General features: G+C 72.9%; 1 protein-coding gene across 1 annotated transcript in view; it reads left to right on the forward strand.

The window, feature by feature from the left end:
• MEGF8 (multiple EGF like domains 8) overlaps positions 1 to 20,303 on the forward strand; it is a 30,408-nt gene that overhangs the window by 6,861 nt on the left and 3,244 nt on the right. The window contains exons 11-37 of the mRNA XM_072848220.1: positions 347 to 510; positions 1,464 to 1,571; positions 2,913 to 3,060; positions 3,182 to 3,345; positions 3,426 to 3,626; positions 4,202 to 4,402; positions 5,514 to 5,753; positions 7,099 to 7,217; positions 7,296 to 7,427; positions 8,664 to 8,777; positions 8,896 to 9,144; positions 9,906 to 10,153; positions 10,247 to 10,457; positions 12,600 to 12,828; positions 13,357 to 13,483; positions 13,563 to 13,774; positions 13,958 to 14,068; positions 14,955 to 15,073; positions 15,153 to 15,357; positions 15,441 to 15,612; positions 15,812 to 15,975; positions 16,282 to 16,426; positions 16,657 to 16,891; positions 17,077 to 17,212; positions 17,291 to 17,501; positions 18,894 to 19,108; positions 19,931 to 20,138. Of these exons, the coding sequence (XP_072704321.1) occupies positions 347 to 510; positions 1,464 to 1,571; positions 2,913 to 3,060; positions 3,182 to 3,345; positions 3,426 to 3,626; positions 4,202 to 4,402; positions 5,514 to 5,753; positions 7,099 to 7,217; positions 7,296 to 7,427; positions 8,664 to 8,777; positions 8,896 to 9,144; positions 9,906 to 10,153; positions 10,247 to 10,457; positions 12,600 to 12,828; positions 13,357 to 13,483; positions 13,563 to 13,774; positions 13,958 to 14,068; positions 14,955 to 15,073; positions 15,153 to 15,357; positions 15,441 to 15,612; positions 15,812 to 15,975; positions 16,282 to 16,426; positions 16,657 to 16,891; positions 17,077 to 17,212; positions 17,291 to 17,501; positions 18,894 to 19,108; positions 19,931 to 20,138 (4,788 nt within the window). The remainder of the gene's footprint in view (positions 1 to 346; positions 511 to 1,463; positions 1,572 to 2,912; positions 3,061 to 3,181; positions 3,346 to 3,425; positions 3,627 to 4,201; positions 4,403 to 5,513; positions 5,754 to 7,098; positions 7,218 to 7,295; positions 7,428 to 8,663; positions 8,778 to 8,895; positions 9,145 to 9,905; positions 10,154 to 10,246; positions 10,458 to 12,599; positions 12,829 to 13,356; positions 13,484 to 13,562; positions 13,775 to 13,957; positions 14,069 to 14,954; positions 15,074 to 15,152; positions 15,358 to 15,440; positions 15,613 to 15,811; positions 15,976 to 16,281; positions 16,427 to 16,656; positions 16,892 to 17,076; positions 17,213 to 17,290; positions 17,502 to 18,893; positions 19,109 to 19,930; positions 20,139 to 20,303) is intronic.

The raw sequence follows: 20,303 nt of genomic DNA on the forward strand, positions 1-20,303 counted from the left end.
GGGCGGGGGCTGCGCCACGGCGGGGGGACACGACATGGGGCTGCCCCACAGCAGCGGGGGACGCAGGGGCAGGTCCGATGTGGGGTGCAGGGGACACCGGGGTGTTGGGGATCGGGGGGGGAGGGGGGGGGGTCCCATGATGCCGATGCGTGCCCCCAGGCCGGGGGTCCTGGGAGGTCTGGGGGTCCCGGGGCGTCCTGGGGTCCCTCCGTGCCGACCTGTGGCCCCAGACCAGGGGTCCTGGGGGTCCCACGGTGCTGACGGGCCCCCACACAGGGGGTCCCAGGAGCTCCGGGGATCCCTGAGAAGGGTTTGGGGGTCCCTCGATGCTGACGTGTGCCCCCAGACCAGGGGTCCCGGGGGTCCCCGGGGCAGGGCCGCTACGCCCACGTGGCCGGGGTGCTGCGGGGCAGCGTGCTGCTGGTGGCGGGGGGCTTCAGCGGGGCCCCGCGAGGCGACCTCCTGGCCTACAAGGTGCCGGCCTTCGTCTTCCAGGTGCCGGCCCAGAACGTGAGTGCCCCCCCGCCCCGGGGTCCCTGCACCCATCCGGGGGGGTCCCTGGGGCCCCCAGCCCCCCCCAGGGTCCCTGCACCCATCCAGGCGGTCCCTGGAGCCCCCAGTTCCCCCCAGGGGTCCTTGAGCCCATCTTGGGGGTCCCGGGGTCCCTAGTTCGTCTGGGGGTCCCTGCTCCCATTTGGGGGGTCCTTCACCCATCCGGGCGGTCCCTGGGGCCCCCAGCCCCCCCCAGGGTCCCTGCACCCATCCAGGCGGTCCCTGGAGCCCCCAGTTCCCCCCAGGGGTCCTTGAGCCCATCTTGGGGGGGTCCCGGGGTCCCTAGTTCGTCTGGGGGGTCCCTGCTCCCATTTGGGGGGGTCCCTTCACCCATCCGGGGGGGTCCCTGGAGCCCCCAGCCCCCCCCCGGGGTCCCTGCACCCATCCGGGGGGTCCCTGGAGCCCCCAGCCCCCCCCTGGGGTCCCTGCACCCATCCGGGCGGTCCCTGGAGCCCCCAGTTCCCCCCCGGGGTCCTTGAGCCCATCTTGGGGGGGTCCCGGGGTCCCTAGTCCGTCTGGGGGGTCCCTGCTCCCATTTATGGGGTCCCTGCACCCATCCGGGCGGTCCCTGGAGCCCCCAGTTCCCCCCAGGGGTCCTTGAGCCCATCTTGGGGGGGTCCCGGGGTCCCTAGTCCGTCTGGGGGGTCCCTGCTCCCATTCGGGGGGGTCCCAGATCCCCCAGCCCACGCCAGGGATCTCCGGCCAGTCGGGTCCTCGGGTCCCCCAGTCATCCTTGGTGGGGGGGTCCCCAGGTTCCCCAGTCCATCTGTGGGGTCCCAGCTCCAGTCCGGGGGGGGGTCCCCGGGTCCGCTAGCCCCTTCCACCCCTCCCTGTGGGGTTCGCGATCCCCCCCGGGCCGTGGGGTCCCCGGCCCCCCCGTGCCGAGGGTCTCGGTGCCGCTGTCCCCCCAGTACCACCTGGACTACTGCTCGCTCTACGCCGAGAGGGGCACCTGCGCCAAGGACCCCCAGTGCGCGTGGTGCCCCGGGGGGTGCCAGAGCCCCGCGCCCCACAGCAACGTGAGCGCGGGGGTCCCGTGGGGGAGTGGGGGGTCATCGACCCCGGGGGAAATGGGGGGGTCATGGACCCTGGGGTCCTGCGGAGAAATGGGGCGGTCATTGACCCCGTGGGGAAATGGGGGGGTCGTGGACGCTGGGGTCCCGTGGGGGAGTGGGGGTCATCGACCCCATGGGGAAATGGGGGGTCGTGGACCCTGGGGTCCCTTGCGGAGAAATGGGGCGGTCATTGACCCCGTGGGGAAATGGGGGGATCATGGACGCTGGGGTCCCGTGGGGGAGTGGGGGGTCATCATTGACCCCGTGGGGAAATGGGGGGTCATGGACCCTGGGGTCCTGCGGAGAAATGGGGCGGTCATCGACCCCGTGGGGAAATGGGGGGATCATGGATGCTGGGGTCCCGTGGGGGAGTGGGGGTCATCGACCCCATGGGGAAATGGGGGGTCGTGGACTCTGGGGTCCCTTGGGGAGTGGGGGGTCATGGACGCTGGGGTCCCGTGGGGAAATGGGGGGGTCATGGACGCTGGGGTCCCGTGGGGGAGTGGGGGTCATTGACCCCGTGGGGAAATGGGGGGGGCATGGACCCTGGGGTCCTGCGGAGAAATGGGGCGGTCATTGACCCCGTGGGGAAATGGGGGGTCGTGGACCCTGGGGTCCCGTGGGGAAGTGGGGGGTCGTGGACGCTGGGGTCCCGTGGGGAGTGGGGGGTCATCATTGACCCCGTGGGGAAATGGGGGGATCATGGACGCTGGGGTCCTGTGGGGAAATGGGGGATCATTGACCCCACGGGGAAATGGGGAGGGGTCGTGGACCCTGGGGTCCCGTGGGGGAGTGGGGGTCATCATTGACCCCGTGGGGAAATGGGGGGTCGTGGACGCTGGGGTCCCTTGGGGAGTGGGGGTCATCGACCCCATGGGGAAATGGGGGGTCGTGGACCCTGGGGTCCCTTGGGGAGTGGGGGGTCGTGGATGCTGGGGTCCCGTGGGGGAATTGGGGGGTCGTTGACCCCGTGGGGAAATGGGGGGATCATGGATGCTGGGGTCCCGTGGGGGAGTGGGGGTCATCATTGACCCCATGGGGAAATGGGGGGTCGTGGACTCTGGGGTCCCTTGGGGGAGTGGGGGGGTCGTGGACGCTGGGGTCCCGTGGGGAATTGAGAGGGAGCAGCGTGGGGGTCAGGGCGTTGGGGTCCCCTTGGTGGGGGCAGCTGAGGGGCCAGGGCCCCCGGTCCCGTTGCGGGGGGGCGGTTTGGGGGGCGGTTTGGGGCCAGGATGCGCGGATGCAGGGGGAGGCAGCGCCCGCGGGGGTGCGGGGGACCCCGCCGAGCCCCGCGCCCCCCCGCAGTGCCCCAGCACCGGCTGCCTGGGCCTGGCCCGTCTGCTGGTGGACTGCGAGTCCTGCCTGGCCTTCGGGGGGGCCGGGCCGGGCCCCCCCCGCGCCCCCGGCCCCTTCGGCTGGTGCGTGCAGAACGACACCTGCATGCCCGTGGCCGGTGAGTGGGGGTCCGCGCTGGGACGGGGCGGGGGGATCGGAGGGGCAGCCGAAGGGATGGGGGGGGCTGCAGAGGGGACGCACCCCCCGCCCCCCCTTTCCCCCCCCCGGCGTCCCCCCAGAGCAGAGCCGCTGCCGCGTGGGGCAGATCTCGGGGACCTACGGCTGGTGGGGCCCGCGCCCCGTCTTCGTCACGGCGCTGCAGCACTGCCGCACCGCCAACTTCCTCCCCGGCCTCCACCTCGTCACCTACCAGCAGCCCCGCAACGACTCCCAGCCCGACAAGGTGGGTGCCCCGCGCCCCCCACCCCGGGCTGCCCCGCGTCGGGGCCGGGGGTCCCGGCGGCAGCCCCCCCCCCCTCCCAGGTCTCCATCGTCCGCAGCACCACCATCACGCTCAGCCCCAGCGGCGACACCGACGTCTCCCTCGTCTACCGGGGCTTCATCTACCCGCTGCTGGGACCCTCCCCGGCCCCCGGCCCCGACCCCGGCCCCAGCGTCTGGGCCCGCATCCAGCGCCTCTACGTCGTCGCCCGCCTCGGCCGGCACCCCAACTCCCCGGAGCTGGTAATGGGGCGCGGGGGCGCGTCCAGGGGGTCTGGGCCCCCTCCGCGCGGGGGTGTGGGAGGGGTCCCGGGGGGGTCGGGGTCCTCCCCTTGCAGGAAGAGGTAGGATAAGGGGCTTTGGGGGAGTTTGGGGTCCTCCCCATGGGTTTGGGGTCTCCCTCGTTCGCCCTTGCAGGAGGAGGTGAGGCGCTGTGCTGGGGGTCCTGGCAGGGCTCAGGGTCCCCCCCCGGGTTTTGGGGTCCCCCTCGCAGGAGGAGGTGGGCTGTGGGTCCGTGCCGGGGGTCCCGGCAGGGCTCAGGGTCCCCCCGGGTTTTGGGGTCCCCCTCGCAGGAGGAGGTGGGCTGTGGGTCCGTGCCGGGGGTCCTGGCAGGGCTCAGGGTCCCCCCCCGGGTTTTGGGGTCCCCCTCGCAGGAGGAGGTGGGCTGTGGGTCCGTGCCGGGGGTCCTGGCAGGGCTCAGGGTGTCCCCCCCCGGGTTTTGGGGTCCCCCTCGCAGGAGGAGGTGGGCTGTGGGTCCGTGCCAGGGGTCCCGGCAGGGCTCAGGGTGTCCCCCCCGGGTTTTGGGGTCCCTCTCGCAGGAGGAGGTGGGGCGCTGGTCGGTGCAGCAGGAGCGGGAGACGCGTCCCCTGCAGCGCCCGCGCCCCGAGCGCCTTTTCCGGGCGCCCGAGCGGGGCAACAAGTACGCGGTGCAGGTGGAGGGGCACTTCAACAGCTCGGGCAGCGGGCAGAGCAGCGAGCTCACCCTGGTCTGGGACCGCACCGGCGTCCCGGGGGGCAGCGTGAGTGTGGGGCGTGGACCGGGGCGGGCGGTCTGCAGGGGTGTGGGTTGAGGCAGGGGGTCTCTGTGGGGTGCTCCCGTGGGGCGCGGGTGGGGCTGGAGGTCCCTATGGGGGTGCGGGTTGGGGTGGGGGGTCCATATGGGGGTGCGGGTTGGGGTGGGGGTCCATATGGGGCTGTGGTTTGGGGTGGGGGGTCTCTGTGGGGGTGCGGGTTGGGGGAGGTCCTGTGGGGGTGCGGGTTGGGGTGGGGGTCCATATGGGGCTGTGGTTTGGGGTGGGGGGTCTCTGTGGGGGCGCAGGTTGGGGTGGGGGTCCCTGTGGGGGTGCGGGTTGGGGTGGGGGTCCATATGGGGCTGTGGTTTGGGGTGGGGGTCTCTGTGGGGGTGCAGGTTGGGGTGGGGGTCTCTGTGGGGGTGCGGGTTGGGGTGGGGGTCCATATGGGGCTGTGGTTTGGGGTGGGGGGTCTCTGTGGGGGTGCGGGTTGGGGGGAGGTCCTGTGGGGTGCGGGTTGGGGTGGGGGTCCATATGGGGCTGTGGTTTGGGGTGGGGGGTCTCTGTGGGGTGCGGGTTGGGGTGGGGGTCCATATGGGGCTGTGGTTTGGGGTGGGGGTCTCTGTGGGGGTGTGGGTTGGGGGAGGTCCTGTGGGGGTGCGGGTTGGGGTGGGGGGTCCATATGGGGCTGTGGTTTGGGGTGGGGGGTCTCTGTGGGGATGCAGGTTGGGGGGAGGTCCTGTGGGGGTGCGGGTTGGGGTGGGGGTCCATATGGGGCTGTGGTTTGGGGTGGGGGTCTCTGTGGGGGCGCGGGTTGGGGTGGGGGTCCCTGTGGGGGTGCGGGTTGGGGTGGGGGTCCATATGGGGCTGTGGTTTGGGGTGGGGGCTCTCTGTGGGGGTGCAGGTTGGGGGGGAGGTCCTGTGGGGGTGCGGGTTGGGGTGGGGATCTCTGTGGGGGGCAGGTTGGGGTGGGGGTCCCTGTGGGGTGCATAGGGGGCTGCGTGGGGCTGCGGGCTGCGGCAGGGGCTCCCTTCGGGGTGCCCTCTCCGGCCGGGGGCCGCGGGTCGGGGGGGCGAGTGCCGTCCGGGGTGCCCCCTCCCCGACACCCCCTGCCCCCCAGGAGATCTCCTTCTTCTTCCTGGAGCCCTTCCGCTCGCCCCCCGGGCGCTGCCCCTCCTACCCCTCCTGCCTGGCCTGCCTGGCCGACCAGGGCTGCGGCTGGTGCCCCCCCAGCGCCTCCTGCCACGGCCGCCTGCACCCCCCGGGGGGGCTCTGCGGAGGGGGGGGTCCCCGCCTCGTCCTGGCCCCCGCCAACTGCGTCCTCTGCGAGGACTACCGCGACTGCCACGCCTGCGCTGCCGTGAGAGCTGGGGGCTTGGGGGGCCGGGGAGGGGGGTCTGCAGGGGGCTGGGAGGGGTTCCGGGGTGCAGAGGGGTTTGGGGAGGGGTTTGCGGGGAGCAGAGGGGTTTGGGGAGGGGTTCGGGGGTGCAGAGGGGTTTGAGGAGAGGGTTTGGGGAGGGGTTTGGGGGAGCAGAGGGGTTTGGGGAGGGGGTTCGGGGGTGCAGAGGGGTTTGAGGAGAGGGGTTTGGGGTCTGCAGGGGGCTGGGAGGGGTTTGGGGGAGCAGAGGGGTTTGGGGAGGGGTTTGGGGGAGCAGAGGGTTTGGGGAGGGGTTCGGGGGTGCAGAGGGGTTTGAGGAGAGGGTTTGGGGAGGGGTTTGGGGGAGCAGAGGGGTTTGGGGAGGGGGTTCGGGGGGTGCAGAGGGGTTTGAGGAGAGGGTTTGGGGAGGCGGTTTGGGGTCTGCAGAGGGGCTGGGAGGGGTTCTGGGGTGCAGAGGGGTTTGGGGAGGGGTTTGGGGGAGCAGAGGGGTTTGGGGAGGGGGTTCGGGGGTGCAGAGGGGTTTGAGGAGAGGGTTTGGGGAGGGGTTTGGGGTCTGCAGAGGGGCTGGGAGGGGTTTGGGGGAGCAGAGGGGTTTGGGGAGGGGTTTGGGGGAGCAGAGGGTTTGAGGAGAGGGTTTGGGGAGGGGTTTGGGGGAGCAGAGGGTTTGGGGAGGGGTTCGGGGGTGCAGAGGGTTTGAGGAGAGGGTTTGGGGAGGGGTTTGGGGTCTGCAGAGGGGCTGGGAGGGGTTCGGGGGGTGCAGAGGGGTTCGGGGAGGGGGTTTGGGGGAGCAGAGGGGTTTGGGGAGGGGGTTCGGGGGGTTTGGGGGGTGCAGAGGGGTTCGGGGACAGGTTTGGGGCCTGCAGAAGGGCTGGGAGGGGTTCTGGGGTGCAGAGGGGTTCGGGGAGGGGTTTGGGGGGAGCAGAGGGGCTTGGGGAGGGGTTCGGGGGTTTGGGGGGTGCAGAGGGGTTCGGGGACAGGTTTGGGGCCTGCAGAAGGGCTGGGAGGGGTTCGGGGGTGCAGAGGGGTTTGGGGGGTGCAGAGGGGTTCGGGGACGGGTTTGGGGCCTGCAGAAGGGCTGGGAGGGGTTCGGGGGTGCAGAGGGGTTTGGGGAGGGGTTCGGGGGTGCAGAGGGGTTTGGGGGGAGGGGTTTGGGGAGGGGGTTTGGGGCCTGCAGAAGCGCTGGGAGGGGTTCGAGGGTGCAGAGGGGTTTGGGGAGGGGGTTCGGGCTCTGCAGGGGGCTGGGAGGGCTGGGGCCTGCAGAGGGTTTGGGGAGGGTGTGCAGGGGGGCCGGGCGGGGTTGGGGTGCGCAGGCGCTGACCCCCCCCAGGACCCCTTCTGCGAGTGGCAGGTACACAGCAGCAAGAAGGGCGACTTCGTCTGCAGCCGCCGCGGGCGGCAAGCGGGGGCCGTCCGCGCCCCCCAGCACTGCCCCAGCCTCTGCAGCCAGTGAGTGCGGGGCGGGGGCCGGGGGCGGCGGGCCGGGGTCCCGGGGGGGGCGGGGGTCCCACGCTGCCCCCTCCGCAGGCGCCGCTCCTGCTCCGCCTGCCTGTCGGGCTCCAGCCAGTGCGCCTGGTGCCAGTCCACCCGCAGCTGCTTCTTCTTCGCCGCCTACCTGGCCAAGTACCCCTACGGGGACTGCCGGGGCTGGTACGACAGGTGAGGAGGGCCGGGGGGGGCCGGGGGGTCCCGGGGGTCCCGGGTGTGCCCTAGAGGGGCCCTGGAGTCGTCCCAGGGGTCGTGGGCGTGTCCCGGAGGGCGCTGGGGGACAGAGGGATGTCCTGGGGGGCATGGGGAGGTCCTGGGGACGTCTTGGAGGGTGCTGGGGGACAGAGGGATGTCCTGGGGGGCATGGGGGGCGTCCCGGGGGTCCCGGGTGTGCCCTAGAGGGGCCCTGGAGTCGTCCCAGGGGTCGTGGGTGTGTCCCAGAGGGTGCTGGGGGACAGAGGGATGTCCTGGGGGGCACGGGGAGGTCCTGGGGTCCTCCAGGACACGTCTTGGAGGGTGCTGGGGGACAGAGGGATGTCCTGGGGGCACGGGGGCGTGAGGTCCTCCAGGGGACGTCTTGGAGGGTGCTGGGGGACAGAGGGATGTCCTGGGGGCATGAGGGGTGTCCTGGGGTCCTGGGTGTGCCCTAGAGGGGCCCTGGAGTCGTCCCAGGGGTCGTGGGCGTGTCCCGGAGGGCGCTGGGGGACAGAGGGATGTCCTGGGGGGCATGGGGAGGTCCTGGGGACGTCTTGGAGGGTGCTGGGGGACAGAGGGATGTCCTGGGGGGCACGGGGGGCGTCCTGGGGGTCCCGGGTGTGCCCTAGAGGGGCCCTGGGGACGCAGGGACGTCCCAGGGGTCGTGGGTGTGTCCCGGAGGGCGCTGGGGGACAGAGGGATGTCCTGGGGGGCACGGGGAGGTCCTGGGGGTCCTCCAGGGGACGTCTTGGAGGGTGCTGGGGGACAGAGGGATGTCCTGGGGGGCATGAGGGGCGTCCCGGGGGTCCCGGGTGTGCCCTAGAGGGGCCCTGGGGACGCAGGGACATCCCAGGGGTCGTGGGTGTGTCCCGGAGGGCGCTGGGGGACAGAGGGATGTCCTGGGGGGCACGGGGGAGGTCCTGGGGGTCCTCCAGGGGACATCTTGGAGGGTCCTGGGGGACAGAGGGATGTCCTGGGGGGCATGGGGGGCGTCCCGGGGGTCCCGGGTGTGCCCTAGAGTCCCTGGAGTCGTCCCAGGGGTCGTGGGCGTGTCCCGGAGGGTGCTGGGGGGCACAGGGGGCGTCCCGGGGGTCCCGGGGAGCAGGGGGACATCCTGGGGCCCTGGGGACATCATCTTGGAGGGCCCTGGGGGGCCCGGGGGACGCCCTGGGGGTCCCGCAGCTGGGCGGGTGACCCCGGGGGTCCCGGCAGCGTCCACTCGACGCCCCAGTGCCTGGACTGCTCCCGCTTCAACACGTGCCGCGAGTGCCTGCAGAACCTCGAGTGCGGCTGGTGCGGCGACGCCGACAACCCCACGCTGGGACGGTGAGGGGGGGACCCCGGGGGGCCGGGTGGTCCCCCGAGAGCTGGGGGGGGGGGGGGGGTGAGGGTACCTCCGAGACCTGGGGCACGGCGGCTGAGCCCCCCGTCCCGTCCCCCCCAGGTGCCTGGAGGGGGACTTCTCGGGGCTGCGGGGCTACCCCAACTGCTCGGTGGCCCTGGGGGAGCCGGGGGGACTGCCCCCCGGGCGGGCGGCCGCCTGGTCCTACGGGCAGTGCCCCGACGTGGACGAGTGCCGCCTGGGCATGGCCGCCTGCCACCCCTTCGCCGCCTGCCACAACACCCCCCAGGCCTTCGAGTGCCGCTGCCGGCGCGGCTACGCCGGGGACGGGGTCACCCACTGCAACCGCACGTGAGCCGGGCACGGGGGGCGAGCGGGGCGGCCGGCCCACGGGATCGGGGGTTTGGGGCGCAGGGGGGATCGGGGGTTTGGGGAGCGGGGACCGCGCACGGCCGTGCCGCGGGATCGGGGGGTTTGGGGGATCGGGGGTTTGGGGGCGCGGGGACCACGCATGGCCGTGCCGCGGGATCGGGGGTTTGGGGTCGCGGGGACCGCACACGGCCGTGCCGCGGGATCGGGGGTTTGGGGGGGGATCGGGGGGTTTTGGGGGCGCGGGGACCGCGCACGGCCGTGCCGCGGGATCGGGGGGTTTTGGGGGCGCGGGGACCGCGCACGGCCGTGCCGCGGGATCGGGGGGTTTGGGGGGATCGGGGTTTGGGGGCATGGGGACCACGCACGGCCGTGCCGCGGGATCGGGGGTTTGGGGGGATCGGGGGTTTGGGGGCGTGGGGACCGCGCACGGCCGTGCCGCGGGATCGGGGGTTTGGGGGCACGGGGACCGCGCAGGGCTGTGCCGCGGGATCGGGGGGTTTGGGGGGGGATCGGGGGGTTTGGGGGGCATGGGGACCGCGCACGGCCGTGCCGCGGGATCGGGGGGTTTGGGGGGGGATCGGGGGGTTTGGGGTCGCGGGGACCGCGCACGGCCGTGCCGCGGGATGAGGACATCTGGGGGACACGGGAGCTGGCTCCCGCCGTCCCGGTGCTGGGGGGACGTGTGGGGACACGGGTGCCGCTGTCGGGGGTCCCCACGTCCCCCTGCGTGTCCCCCCCAGGTGCTACGAGGACTGCGGCCACGGCTACTGCAGCGGGGCCCCCAACTACACCTGCGTCTGCCACCTGGGCTGGACCTCGCCACCGGCCAACGCCACCGGCCTCGGGGACGCCACGGGGGACACGGCCGTGGGGGACACGGCTGGGGACACCGCGGGGGACGCGGCCCCCCTCTGCTCCGTGGACTGTGGCTGCCACTTCCACAGCAGCTGCGAGACGGCCGGACCCGGTGTCTGCGACCGCTGCCAGAGTGAGTCCCCCCCGCGTCCCCCTGTGTCCCCCCCGCGTCCCCCCGCGTCCCCCCGTGTCCCCACACGTCCCCACACGTCCCCTGTCCCCGCAGACTGGACCCACGGGGAGCGCTGCCAGCTCTGCCGCCCCGGCAGCTTTGGGGATGCCACGGGGCCGGGGGGCTGCCGGCAGTGCCGGTGTCACGGCCACGGCCTGCCCGAGCGGGGACATTGCCACGGGGCCACCGGCGCCTGCTTCTGCGCCCCCCCCACCGAGGGGCCCCACTGCGAGCGCTGCGCCCCCGGCTACTTCGGGGACCCCAGGTGAGGACGGGGGGGCAAAGCCCCAGTTCACTGGCCCCAGACCCCCCATACCAGCCCCCGACCCGCGTGTAAGCCCCCAGCCCCAATTCCCTGGCCCCTGACCCCCATGTAAGACCCCAACCCCAGTTCATTGGCCCCAGACACCCCCATGCAAGCCCCCAGCCCTAATTCACTGGTCCCAGACCTCCATACACCAGCGCCTGACCCCCATGCAAGGCCCCAGCCCCAATTCCCTGGCCCCAGATCCCCCTATGGAAGCCCCCAGCGCCAGTTAACTGGTCCCAGACTCCCGTGTAAGCCCCCAACCCCAATTCCCTGGCCCCAGACCCCCCATGCAAGCCCCCAGCCCCAATTCACTGGCCCCAGATCTCTGTACACCAGCCCCTGACCCCCATGTAAGCCCCCAGCCCCAATTCCTGGCCCCTGACCCCTGTGTAAGACCCCAACCCCAGTTCATTGGCCCCAGACACCCCCATGCAAGCCCCCAGCCCTAATTCACTGGTCCCAGACCTCCATACACCAGCCCCTGACCCCCATGCAAGGCCCCAGCCCCAATTCCCTGGCCCCAGATCCCCTATGGAAGCCCCCAGCCCCAGTTAACTGGTCCCAGACTCCCATGTAAGTCCCCAACCCCAATTCCCTGGCCCCAGACCCCCCATGCAAGCCCCCAGCCCCAATTCACTGGTCCCAGATCTCTGTACACCAGCCCCGACCCCCATGTAAGCCCCCAGCCCCAATTCCTGGCCCCTGACCCCTGTGTAAGACCCCAACCCCAGTTCATTGGCCCCAGACACCCCCATGCAAGCCCCCAGCCCTAATTCACTGGTCCCAGACCTCCATACACCAGCCCCTGACCCCCATGCAAGGCCCCAGCCCCAATTCCCTGGCCCCAGATCCCCGTATGGAAGCCCCCAGCCCCAGTTAACGGGTCCCAGACTCCCGTGTAAGCCCCCAACCCCAATTCCCTGGCCCCAGACCCCCCCATGCAAGTCCCCAGCCCCAATTCACTGGCCCCAGATCTCTGTACACCAGCCCCGACCCCCATGTAAGCCCCCAGCCCCAATTCCTGGCCCCTGACCCCTGTGTAAGACCCCAACCCCAGTTCATTGGCCCCAGACCCCCCATGCAAGCCCCCAGCCCTAATTCACTGGTCCCAGACCTCCATACACCAGCCCCTGACCCCCATGCAAGGCCCCAGCCCCAATTCCCTGGCCCCAGATCCCCTATGGAAGCCCCCAGCCCCAGTTAACTGGTCCCAGACTCCCGTGTAAGCCCCCAACCCCAATTCCCTGGCCCCAGACCCCCCATGCAAGCCCCCAGCCCCAATTCACTGGTCCCAGATCTCTGTACACCAGCCCCGACCCCCATGTAAGCCCCCAGCCCCAATTCCCTGGCCCCTGACCCCCATGTAAGACCCCAACCCCAGTTCATTGGCCCCAGACACCCCGTGCAAGCCCCCAGCCCTAATTCACTGGTCCCAGACCTCCATACACCAGCCCCTGACCCCCATGCAAGCCCCCAGCCCCAATTCACTGGCCCCAGACCCCCCGTGCAAGCCCCCAGCCCCAATTCCTGGCCCCAGATCCCCCTATGGAAGCCCCCAGCCCCAGTTAACTGGTCCCAGACTCCCGTGTAAGCCCCCAACCCCAATTCCTGGCCCCAGACCCCCCCATGCAAGCCCCCAGCCCCAATTCACTGGTCCCAGATCTCTGTACACCAGCCCCTGACCCCCATGTAAGCCCCCAGCCCCAATTCCCTGGCCCCTGACCCCCATGTAAGACCCCAACCCCAGTTCATTGGCCCCAGACACCCCCATGCAAGCCCCCAGCCCTAATTCACTGGTCCCAGACCTCCATACACCAGCCCCTGACCCCCATGCAAGCCCCCAGCCCCAATTCACTGGTCCCAGGCCCCCCGTGCAAGCCCCCAGCCCCAATTCACTGGTCCCAGGCCCCTCCGTGCAAGCCCCCAGCCCCAATTCACTGGCCCCAGACCCCCCGTGCAAGCCCCCAGCCCCAATTCACTGGCCCCAGCCCCCGTGTACTAGCCCCAGAGCCCCGTGCACTGGCCCCGACCCCCTGCAGCCCCCTGACCCTCATGAAGCCCCGAACCCCGCTCAGCCCCCCCCATCTCGCCCCCTAGGGACGGGGGCACGTGCTACCGGGAGTGCGGGGGCCGCTCGCTGCTGGCCAACCTCTCCTCGCCCGTGGCCCTGGGGTCCCGGCTGGCCGGGGGGCCCGGCGGACGCGGGGGCCTCTCCTACTGCGTGTGGGTGCTGTCGGCCAGGGGGGGCCTGGAGCCGTGCCCCCCCGGGGAGCCCTGCCCCACCGTCAGCCTGACCCTGCAGCCCGACCTGCGCACCCCCTGCATGGTGAGGGGGCACGGGGCGGGGGGGCCTGGGGGTGCTGGGGTCTGGGGGGCATGGGGGTGCACGGGGGTGCTGGGGACTTGGGGGTGCACGGGGGGCGCATGGGGGGCATGGGGGTGCTGGGGCCTGGGGGTGCACAGGGGCATGCTGGGGGCATGGGGGTGCAGGGGGTGCTGGGGCCTGGGGTGCACGGGGGCATGGGGGTGCATGGGGGGTGCTGGGGCCTGGGGCGTGCATGGGGTGCACGGGGGTGCTGGGGGCATGGGGGTGCATGGGAGGGTGCTGGGGACTTGGGGTGCACAGGGGGTGCACGGGGGTGCTGGGGACTTGGGGTGCACGGGGGTCTGGGGGGTGCATGGGGGTGCACAGGGGGTGCTGGGGACTTTGGGGATGCACAGGGGGTGCTGGGGCCTGGGGGTGCACGGGGGGGTGCTGGGGACTTGGGGGGTGCTGGGGAGATGGGGCACACAGGGGGCACACGGGGGTGCTGCCGGTGCCATGCTCCCCCGACCCCCGTGCCCCCCAGACCAGCTACGCCACGCCTTCGACGGGGTGCCGGCCTTCCTGGACAGCGGGGTGCTGCAGGGGGACCCCACGCTGCTGGGGGCCTTCTGCGGGCACGGCCGCCCCGAGCCCCTCACCCTGGAGGCCCACTCAGGTAGGGGGGGAGCGGTGCGGGTTTCGGGGGGGGCCGGGGTGCCCTGGGACCCCCCCCCGACCCGCCGTGCCCCCCCCAGGGGTGCTGGTGCTGTACTACGAGGCGAACGGCAGCGAGCCGACGGGGTTCAACGCCAGCGTGGGGGTCCAGAGCTGCCGCCCCGCCTGTCCTGGGGGCCAGGAGTGCCGGGGGGGCCGCTGCGCCTGCCGGGGGGCACGGGGGCCCGGCTGCCGCCAGCGCCTCTGCCCCGGGGACTGCGGTGCCCACGCCGGGCACGGCGCCTGCAACGCGGTGAGGGGCGGGATGGGGGCAGGAGTGGGGTGGGGGCGAAGGGGGTGCTGGGGGAGGCAGGGGTTTTGGGACGCGGGGGGTGCAGGGGGCTGCAGGGGGGCTGCAGGAGGGTACGGGGGGGACAGAGGGTCTGGGGGTGCAGGGGGGCTGAAGCCCGGCAGCCCCCCCTCACCCCCGCCCCAGACCCTGGGGCTCTGCGTCTGCAGCGAGGGCTTCGCTGGCCCCGACTGCTCGGTGCCGCTGGGGCCGGGGAGCATCGTCTGGGAGACCCTCGTCGACGGGCACCTGGCATCTGTGAGTGCCCCCGCGCCCCACACTTGGGGGGCCAGGCACCGCCCTCTGCCCCAGAGGAGCCCCCGAGGGGGGTCGGAACCCCCCAAATCCCCCTTCTGCCCCCACGGATCCTGCCTCACCGGTCTGGGGGGCCCCTTGTCTCCTTCCCCAGTGCCCCATAGACCCCCGGTGCCCCCCCAGGACTGCCCCCATCGCCCCCCCCGGTGCCCCATAGGCCCCCGATACCCCCCAGGACTGCCCCCGTTGCCCCCCGGTGCCCCATAGACCCCGATACCCCCCAGGACTGCCCCCATCGCCCCCCGGTGCCCCATAGACCCCTGATACCCCCCAGGACTGCCCCCATCATGCTCCCCGGTGCCCCATAGGCCCCGATACCCCCCAGGACTGCCCCCATCGCCCCCCGGTGCCCCATAGACCCCGATACCCCCCAGGACTGCCCCCGTTGCCCCCCGGTGCCCCATAGACCCCGATACCCCCCAGGACTGCCCCCATCATGCTCCCCGGTGCCCCATAGACCCCGATACCCCCAGGACTGCCCCCATCGCCCCCGGTGCCCCATAGGCCCCCAATACCCCCTGGGACTGCCCCCATTGCCCCCGGTGCCCCATAGACCCCGATACCCCCCAGGACTTCCCCATCGCCCCCCAGTGCCTCATAGACCCCGATACCCCCAGGACTGCCCCCATCGCCCCCCAGTGCCCCATAGACCCCCAATACCCCCGGGACTGCCCCCGTTGCCCCCGGTGCCCCATAGACCCCGATACCCCCCAGGACTGCCCCCATCATGCCCCCCAGTGCCCCATAGACCCCTGATACCCCCCCCGACCGCCCCCATTGCCCCCTCCGGTCCCCCAGGGGCTGACCCCGCTGTCCCCATGCCCCCCAGGACACGGCCAGCCGGTTCCTGCATCGCCTGGGCCACAGCCTGGTGGAGGGTCCGGAGGGGACGCTCTGGATGTTCGGGGGGCTCTCGCTGTCCCAGGGGCTGCTGGGAAACGTCTACAGGTCAGCCGGCCCCCCACGGCCCCGCCCTGGCCCCGCCCCGGCCCCGCGCCCCCAGGATCCCCTTTACTCTGCCCCGCAGGTACTCCATCCCCGAGCGCCGCTGGACCCAGATGCTGGCGGGGGCGGAGGACGGGGGTCCCGGCCCCTCGCCCCGCTACTTCCACGCGGCCGCGCCCCTGCCCGCCCGCCGCGCCATGCTGGTGCTGGGGGGGCTGACGGCCGCCGGGGTGGCCAGCGACGCCTGGGTGCTCAACCTCACCACGCTGCAGTGGCGGCAGGAGCAGGTACGGCCCGCCGGCCCCCCGGCCCCCGTGCTGGTCCCGGGGGGCTCGGTGTCACCTGCGCCCTCCAACCCCGTCCCTGCCAGGCCCCGCTGCTGCCGGCGGTGGCGGGACACACGCTGACCCCCCGGCGTGGGACCTCGCTGCTGCTCATCGGGGGGTACTCGCCCGAAAACGGCTTCAACAAGAAGCTGCTGGAGTACCGGGTGGAGACGGAGAGCTGGGAGGTGGGGCAGCAGGCCGGGACCCCCCCCACAGGTAACGGGGACCCCAGGTCTAGACGGTGGGCGGTGACAAGCTGGGACCCCCAGGCAGCGCGGCTGGGACCCCCAGATCCTTAGGGTAACGGGTACCAAGCCAGCACCCCCTGGGTGACGGGGCTGGGCCCCCCCGGTGCCGCCCGGCCCCCCCCCTCCCCCCCCACGCTGGCCCCAGCCCCATCTCGCCCCCTCCCCAGGCCTCTACGGCCACTCGGCCGTCTACCACGAGGACACGGATGCTGTCTACGTCTTCGGGGGCCACCGCTTCCACGTGGAGACCGTCTCGGCCTCCCCGGAGCTCTACAGCCTCTACTGCCCCAACCTCACCTGGAGCCTCCTCGCCCCCTCCCAGGGCCACAAGGTGGGGGCTAGGGGGCCTGGGGGCGTCTGGGGGTCCTTTGGGGACATCTGGGGGCCTTGGGGGCTGTCGGGGGGTCTTTGAAGGGGTGTTAGGGCATCGATGGGGCATCTGGGGGGTATTGGGAGATGGGGACCGCGTTGGGGGCATCTGTGGGGCGCTGGAGGGGATCCGTGGGGCACCCACGGAGCACTGGGGGCCCCTGTGGGGTGTCTGGGGGGCACGTAAGGGGCATCTCTTTGGCGTTGAGGCATGCGGGGCTTTTGGGGGGGGGGAGGCCTCTCTGTGACCCCCGGGTCCCCCCCCCAGCCCCTGCCCCACTTCTTCCACGCAGCGGCGGTGGTGGGGGATGTGATGGTGGTCCTGGGGGGCCGGACGGAGACCCACGACTTCAGCAACCACCTGCTGCTCTACCAGCTGCGCTGCAACGCCTGGGTGCTGCCCCCCCACACCGGTGAGGGACCCCGAGACGGGGAGGGGGCCCCGGAACCGTGGGGCGTGCGACTGCACCCTCAGTAATGGGGGGAGTGGGGCTGGGGACCCCGCAAGGGGATCGGAGGCCCCGAAACGCTCGGGGAGCGGGTACTCCCTGGGGAAGGGGCTGCAGCCCGGGACAGGGGGACCCCAGAGGGGCTGGGGACCCCAGGACTGACGCCGTCCCTCCGTCCGTCCGTCCGTCCCCAGAGCCGGCGGTGGTGGGCGAGCCCATGAACCGGTCAGTGGCCCACGCGGTGGCGGTGGCGGGGGGCCGGGTCTACGTCTCGGGGGGCTTCAACGGGGTGGCCCTGGGGCGGCTGTCGGCCCTGCGGCTGCCTGCGGACCCCTGCCTGTCCCTGCCCGGCCCCGAGGCCTGCAACCGCTCGGGCGCCGCCTGCGCCTGGTGCCACGGCAGCTGCCTGTCCGCCGACGCTGCCCAGCGGTGGGGGGCTCGGGGCGGCTGCGGGCCGCGAGGGGCGAGGCGTGGGGCGCGGCGTGGGGCGTGGGGGCAGCTGTGGGGCGGAGGGGCGCGCAGGGCGCCGCGGGCGGGGGCGGCCGTGGGGGCGGGAGGGGGGTGCCGCGCCGTGGGGCGAGCGGGGCGTGCGAACGGGATGCGAACGCCCCCAGGTTGGACTGCGCCCCGGGCCCGGCCGCCTGCTCCCCGACGCCGCGCTCCCCCGAGGACTGCCGGCGCCTGCGGACCTGCAGCGAGTGCCTGGCCCAGCACCCCCGCGCCCTGCAGCGGGGTGCAGCGGGCGTCCCGGTGAGCGGGGGCGGGGGGGCGGCCCGGGACGGGGCTGGGGGACCCCAGGGCGTCCCTCACCCCGCGCCCCGCTCCCAGGCCCCCCCGCAGTGCAAGTGGTGCACCAACTGCCCCGAGGGAGCCTGCATCGGCAGCGGCGGCAGCTGCACCTCGGAGAACGACTGTCGCATCAACCAGCGGGAGATCTTCGCCGCCGCCAACTGCTCCGAGGTGTCGTGCGAGGCCTCCGACTGCCCCAAGTGCACGGCGTCCGGCAAGTGCATGTGGACGCGGCAGTTCAAGCGCACGGGTACGGGGCTGGGGGTTGCCACGGGGCTGCGAGTGGGGCGCGGCGGGGCTGCGACTGAGGGTGCAATGGGGCTGCGAGTGGGGTGCGGTGGGGCTGAGACTGAGCGTGCAATGGGGCCGCGAGTGGGGCGCGGTGGGGCTGAGACTGAGGGTGCAATGGGGCTGAGATCAGAAGGTGCAGTGGGGCTGGGAGTGGGGTGCGGTGGGGCTGCGACTGAGCGTGCAATGGGGCCGCGAGTGGGGCGCGGTGGGGCTGAGACTGAGCGTGCAACGGGGCTGCGAGTGGGGCGTGGTGGGTCTGAGACTGAGCGTGCAATGGGGCCGTGAGTGGGGCGTGGTGGGGCTGAGACTGAGCGTGCAGTGGGGCCGGGAGTGGGGCGCGGGGGGGCTGAGACTGAGCGTGCAATGGGGCCGCGAGTGGGGCGCGGTGGGTCTGAGACTGAGCATGCAACGGGGCTGCGAGTGGGGCGTGGTGGGTCTGAGACTGAGCGTGCAATGGGGCCGCGAGTGGGGCGCGGTGGGGCTGAGACTGAGTGTGCAATGGGGCTGCGAGTGGGCTGCGGTGGGTCTGAGACTGAGTGTGCAACGGGGCTGCGAGTGGGGTGCAGTGGGTCTGAGACTGAGGGTGCAATGGGGCTGAGATCAGAAGGTGCAGTGGGGCCGGGAGTGGGGCGCGGCGGGGCTGCGACTGAGCGTGCAACGGGGCCGCGAGTGGGGCGCGGTGGGGCTGCGACTGAGCGTGCAACGGGGCTGAGATCAGAAGGTGCAGTGGGGCCAGGAGTGGGGTGCGGTGGGGCTGCGACTGAGTGTGCAATGGGGCCGCGAGTGGGGCACAGTGGGGCTGCAACTGAGCGTGCAACGGGGCTGTGAGTGGGGTGCGGTGGGTCTGAGACTGAGCGTGCAATGGGGCTGCGAGTGGGGCGCGGTGGGGCTGCGACTGAGCGTGCAATGGGGCTGAGATCAGAAGGTGCAGTGGGGCCAGGAGTGGGGTGCGGTGGGGCTGCGACCGAGTGTGCAATGGGGCCGGGAGTGGGGCGCGGTGGGTCTGAGACTGAGGGTGCAATGGGGCCGGGAGTGGGGCGCGGTGGGTCTGAGACTGAGGGTGCAATGGGGCTGAGATCAGAAGGTGCAGTGGGGCCGGGAGTGGGGCGCGGTGGGGCTGCGACCGAGTGTGCAATGGGGCCGCGAGTGGGGCGCGGTGGGGCTGCGACTGAGGGTGCAACGGGGCTGAGAGCGGAAGGTGCAGTGGGGCCGAGATCAGGAGGTGCAGTGGGGCCGGGAGCGGGCTGCAGCAGAGCTGGGCCGGGGGGGCTGCACTGAGACCTGGGGGGGGGTCAGCAGCTGGTTGGAGGGCACAGCGTGGGGCACCCCACCAGCCCCCCGCGCCCCCCAGGCGAGACCCGCCGCATCCTGAGCGTGCAGCCCACCTACGACTGGACCTGCTTCAGCCACTCGCTCCTCAACGTCTCCCCCATGCCTGTGGAGTCCTCGCCCCCCCTGCCCTGCCCCACGCCCTGCCACAACCACAGCTCCTGCCCGCTCTGCCTGGCCTCCAAGGGGGCGGACGGGGGCTGGCAGCACTGCGTCTGGAGCGTCAGCCTGCAGCAGGTTGGGGGTTCGGGGGCACTTGGGGCGGGGAGGTGGGGGTCCGAGTAGGGTGGTCCTGGGGTCCGGTTGTGGGGTGTCTGGGGGCGCTTGGGGGCAGAGAGGTGGGGGACCGAGGACGGGGGCTTGGGGCACCAGTTGTGGAGTGTCTGGGGGCGCTTGGGGGCGTGGGGAGGTGGGGGGTCTGAGCAGGGGGGGTCCTGGGGGTCCAGTTGTGGGGTGTCTGGGGGCGCTTGGGGGCGTGGGGAGGTCTGGGGGTCTGAGCAGGGGGGGTCCTGGGGGTCCAGTTGTGGGGTGTCTGGGGGCGCTTGGGGGCGTGGGGAGGTCTGGGGGTCTGAGCAGGGGGGTCCTGGGGGTCCAGTTGTGGGGTGTCTGGGGGCGCTTGGGGGCGTGGGGAGGTCTGGGGGTCTGAGCAGGGGGGTCCTGGGGTCCAGTTTTGGGGTGTCTGGGGGCACTTGGGGGCATGGGGAGGTCTGGGGTCTGAGCAGGGGGGTCCTGGGGGTCCAGTTTTGGGGTGTCTGGGGGCACTTGGGGGCGTGGGGAGGTCTGGGGGTCTGAGCAGGGGGGTCCTGGGGGTCCAGTTGTGGGGTGTCTGGGGCGCTTGTGGGCGGGGAGGTGGGGGAACACCGAATACGGGGCTTGGGGCACCCAAGTTGGGGGGTGTCTGGGGGCATGGGGGGAGTTGGGGGTGCCATGGCACCAGGGGGTGACTGGGGGAGCAGGTGTGGGGTGCTTGGGGTGGGCTGCGGGGCACGGGGGGCGGTTGGGGGGCCTGGGGCAGGCTGTGGGGCACAGGGCCCCCCATCCCCTTCTCTCCCCCCTCAGTGCATGAGCCCCAGCTACGTCCCCCTGCGGTGCGCGGCCGGGGCGTGCGGGCGGCTGCTGCGCGGGGCCGAGAGCTGCACCCCGGGGTGCGCGGGGGCCCCCCAGTGCTCCCGCTGCCTCCGCCAGCCCCGCTGCGGCTGGTGCGCCCGCCGGGGGCACAACGGCAGCGGCCGCTGCCTGGAGGGCGGCCTCCACGGCCCCCGCCACGGTATGCTGTGGGGCAGGGGCGGGGGGCTGGGGGGGGCGCTCTGGGGCGCTCGAGGTGAGCGCTGGGGTGCCTGGGGGTGGGCTGTGGGGTGCCTGGGGCAGGGACAGAGGGCTGGGGGTGGGTTATAGGGTGTTGGGGGGGGCTGTGGGGCAGGGGAAGCCACGT

Source organism: Ciconia boyciana, chromosome 30, assembly GCF_034638445.1.
Source record: "Ciconia boyciana chromosome 30, ASM3463844v1, whole genome shotgun sequence".
NCBI classification, from domain to species: domain Eukaryota; kingdom Metazoa; phylum Chordata; class Aves; order Ciconiiformes; family Ciconiidae; genus Ciconia; species Ciconia boyciana.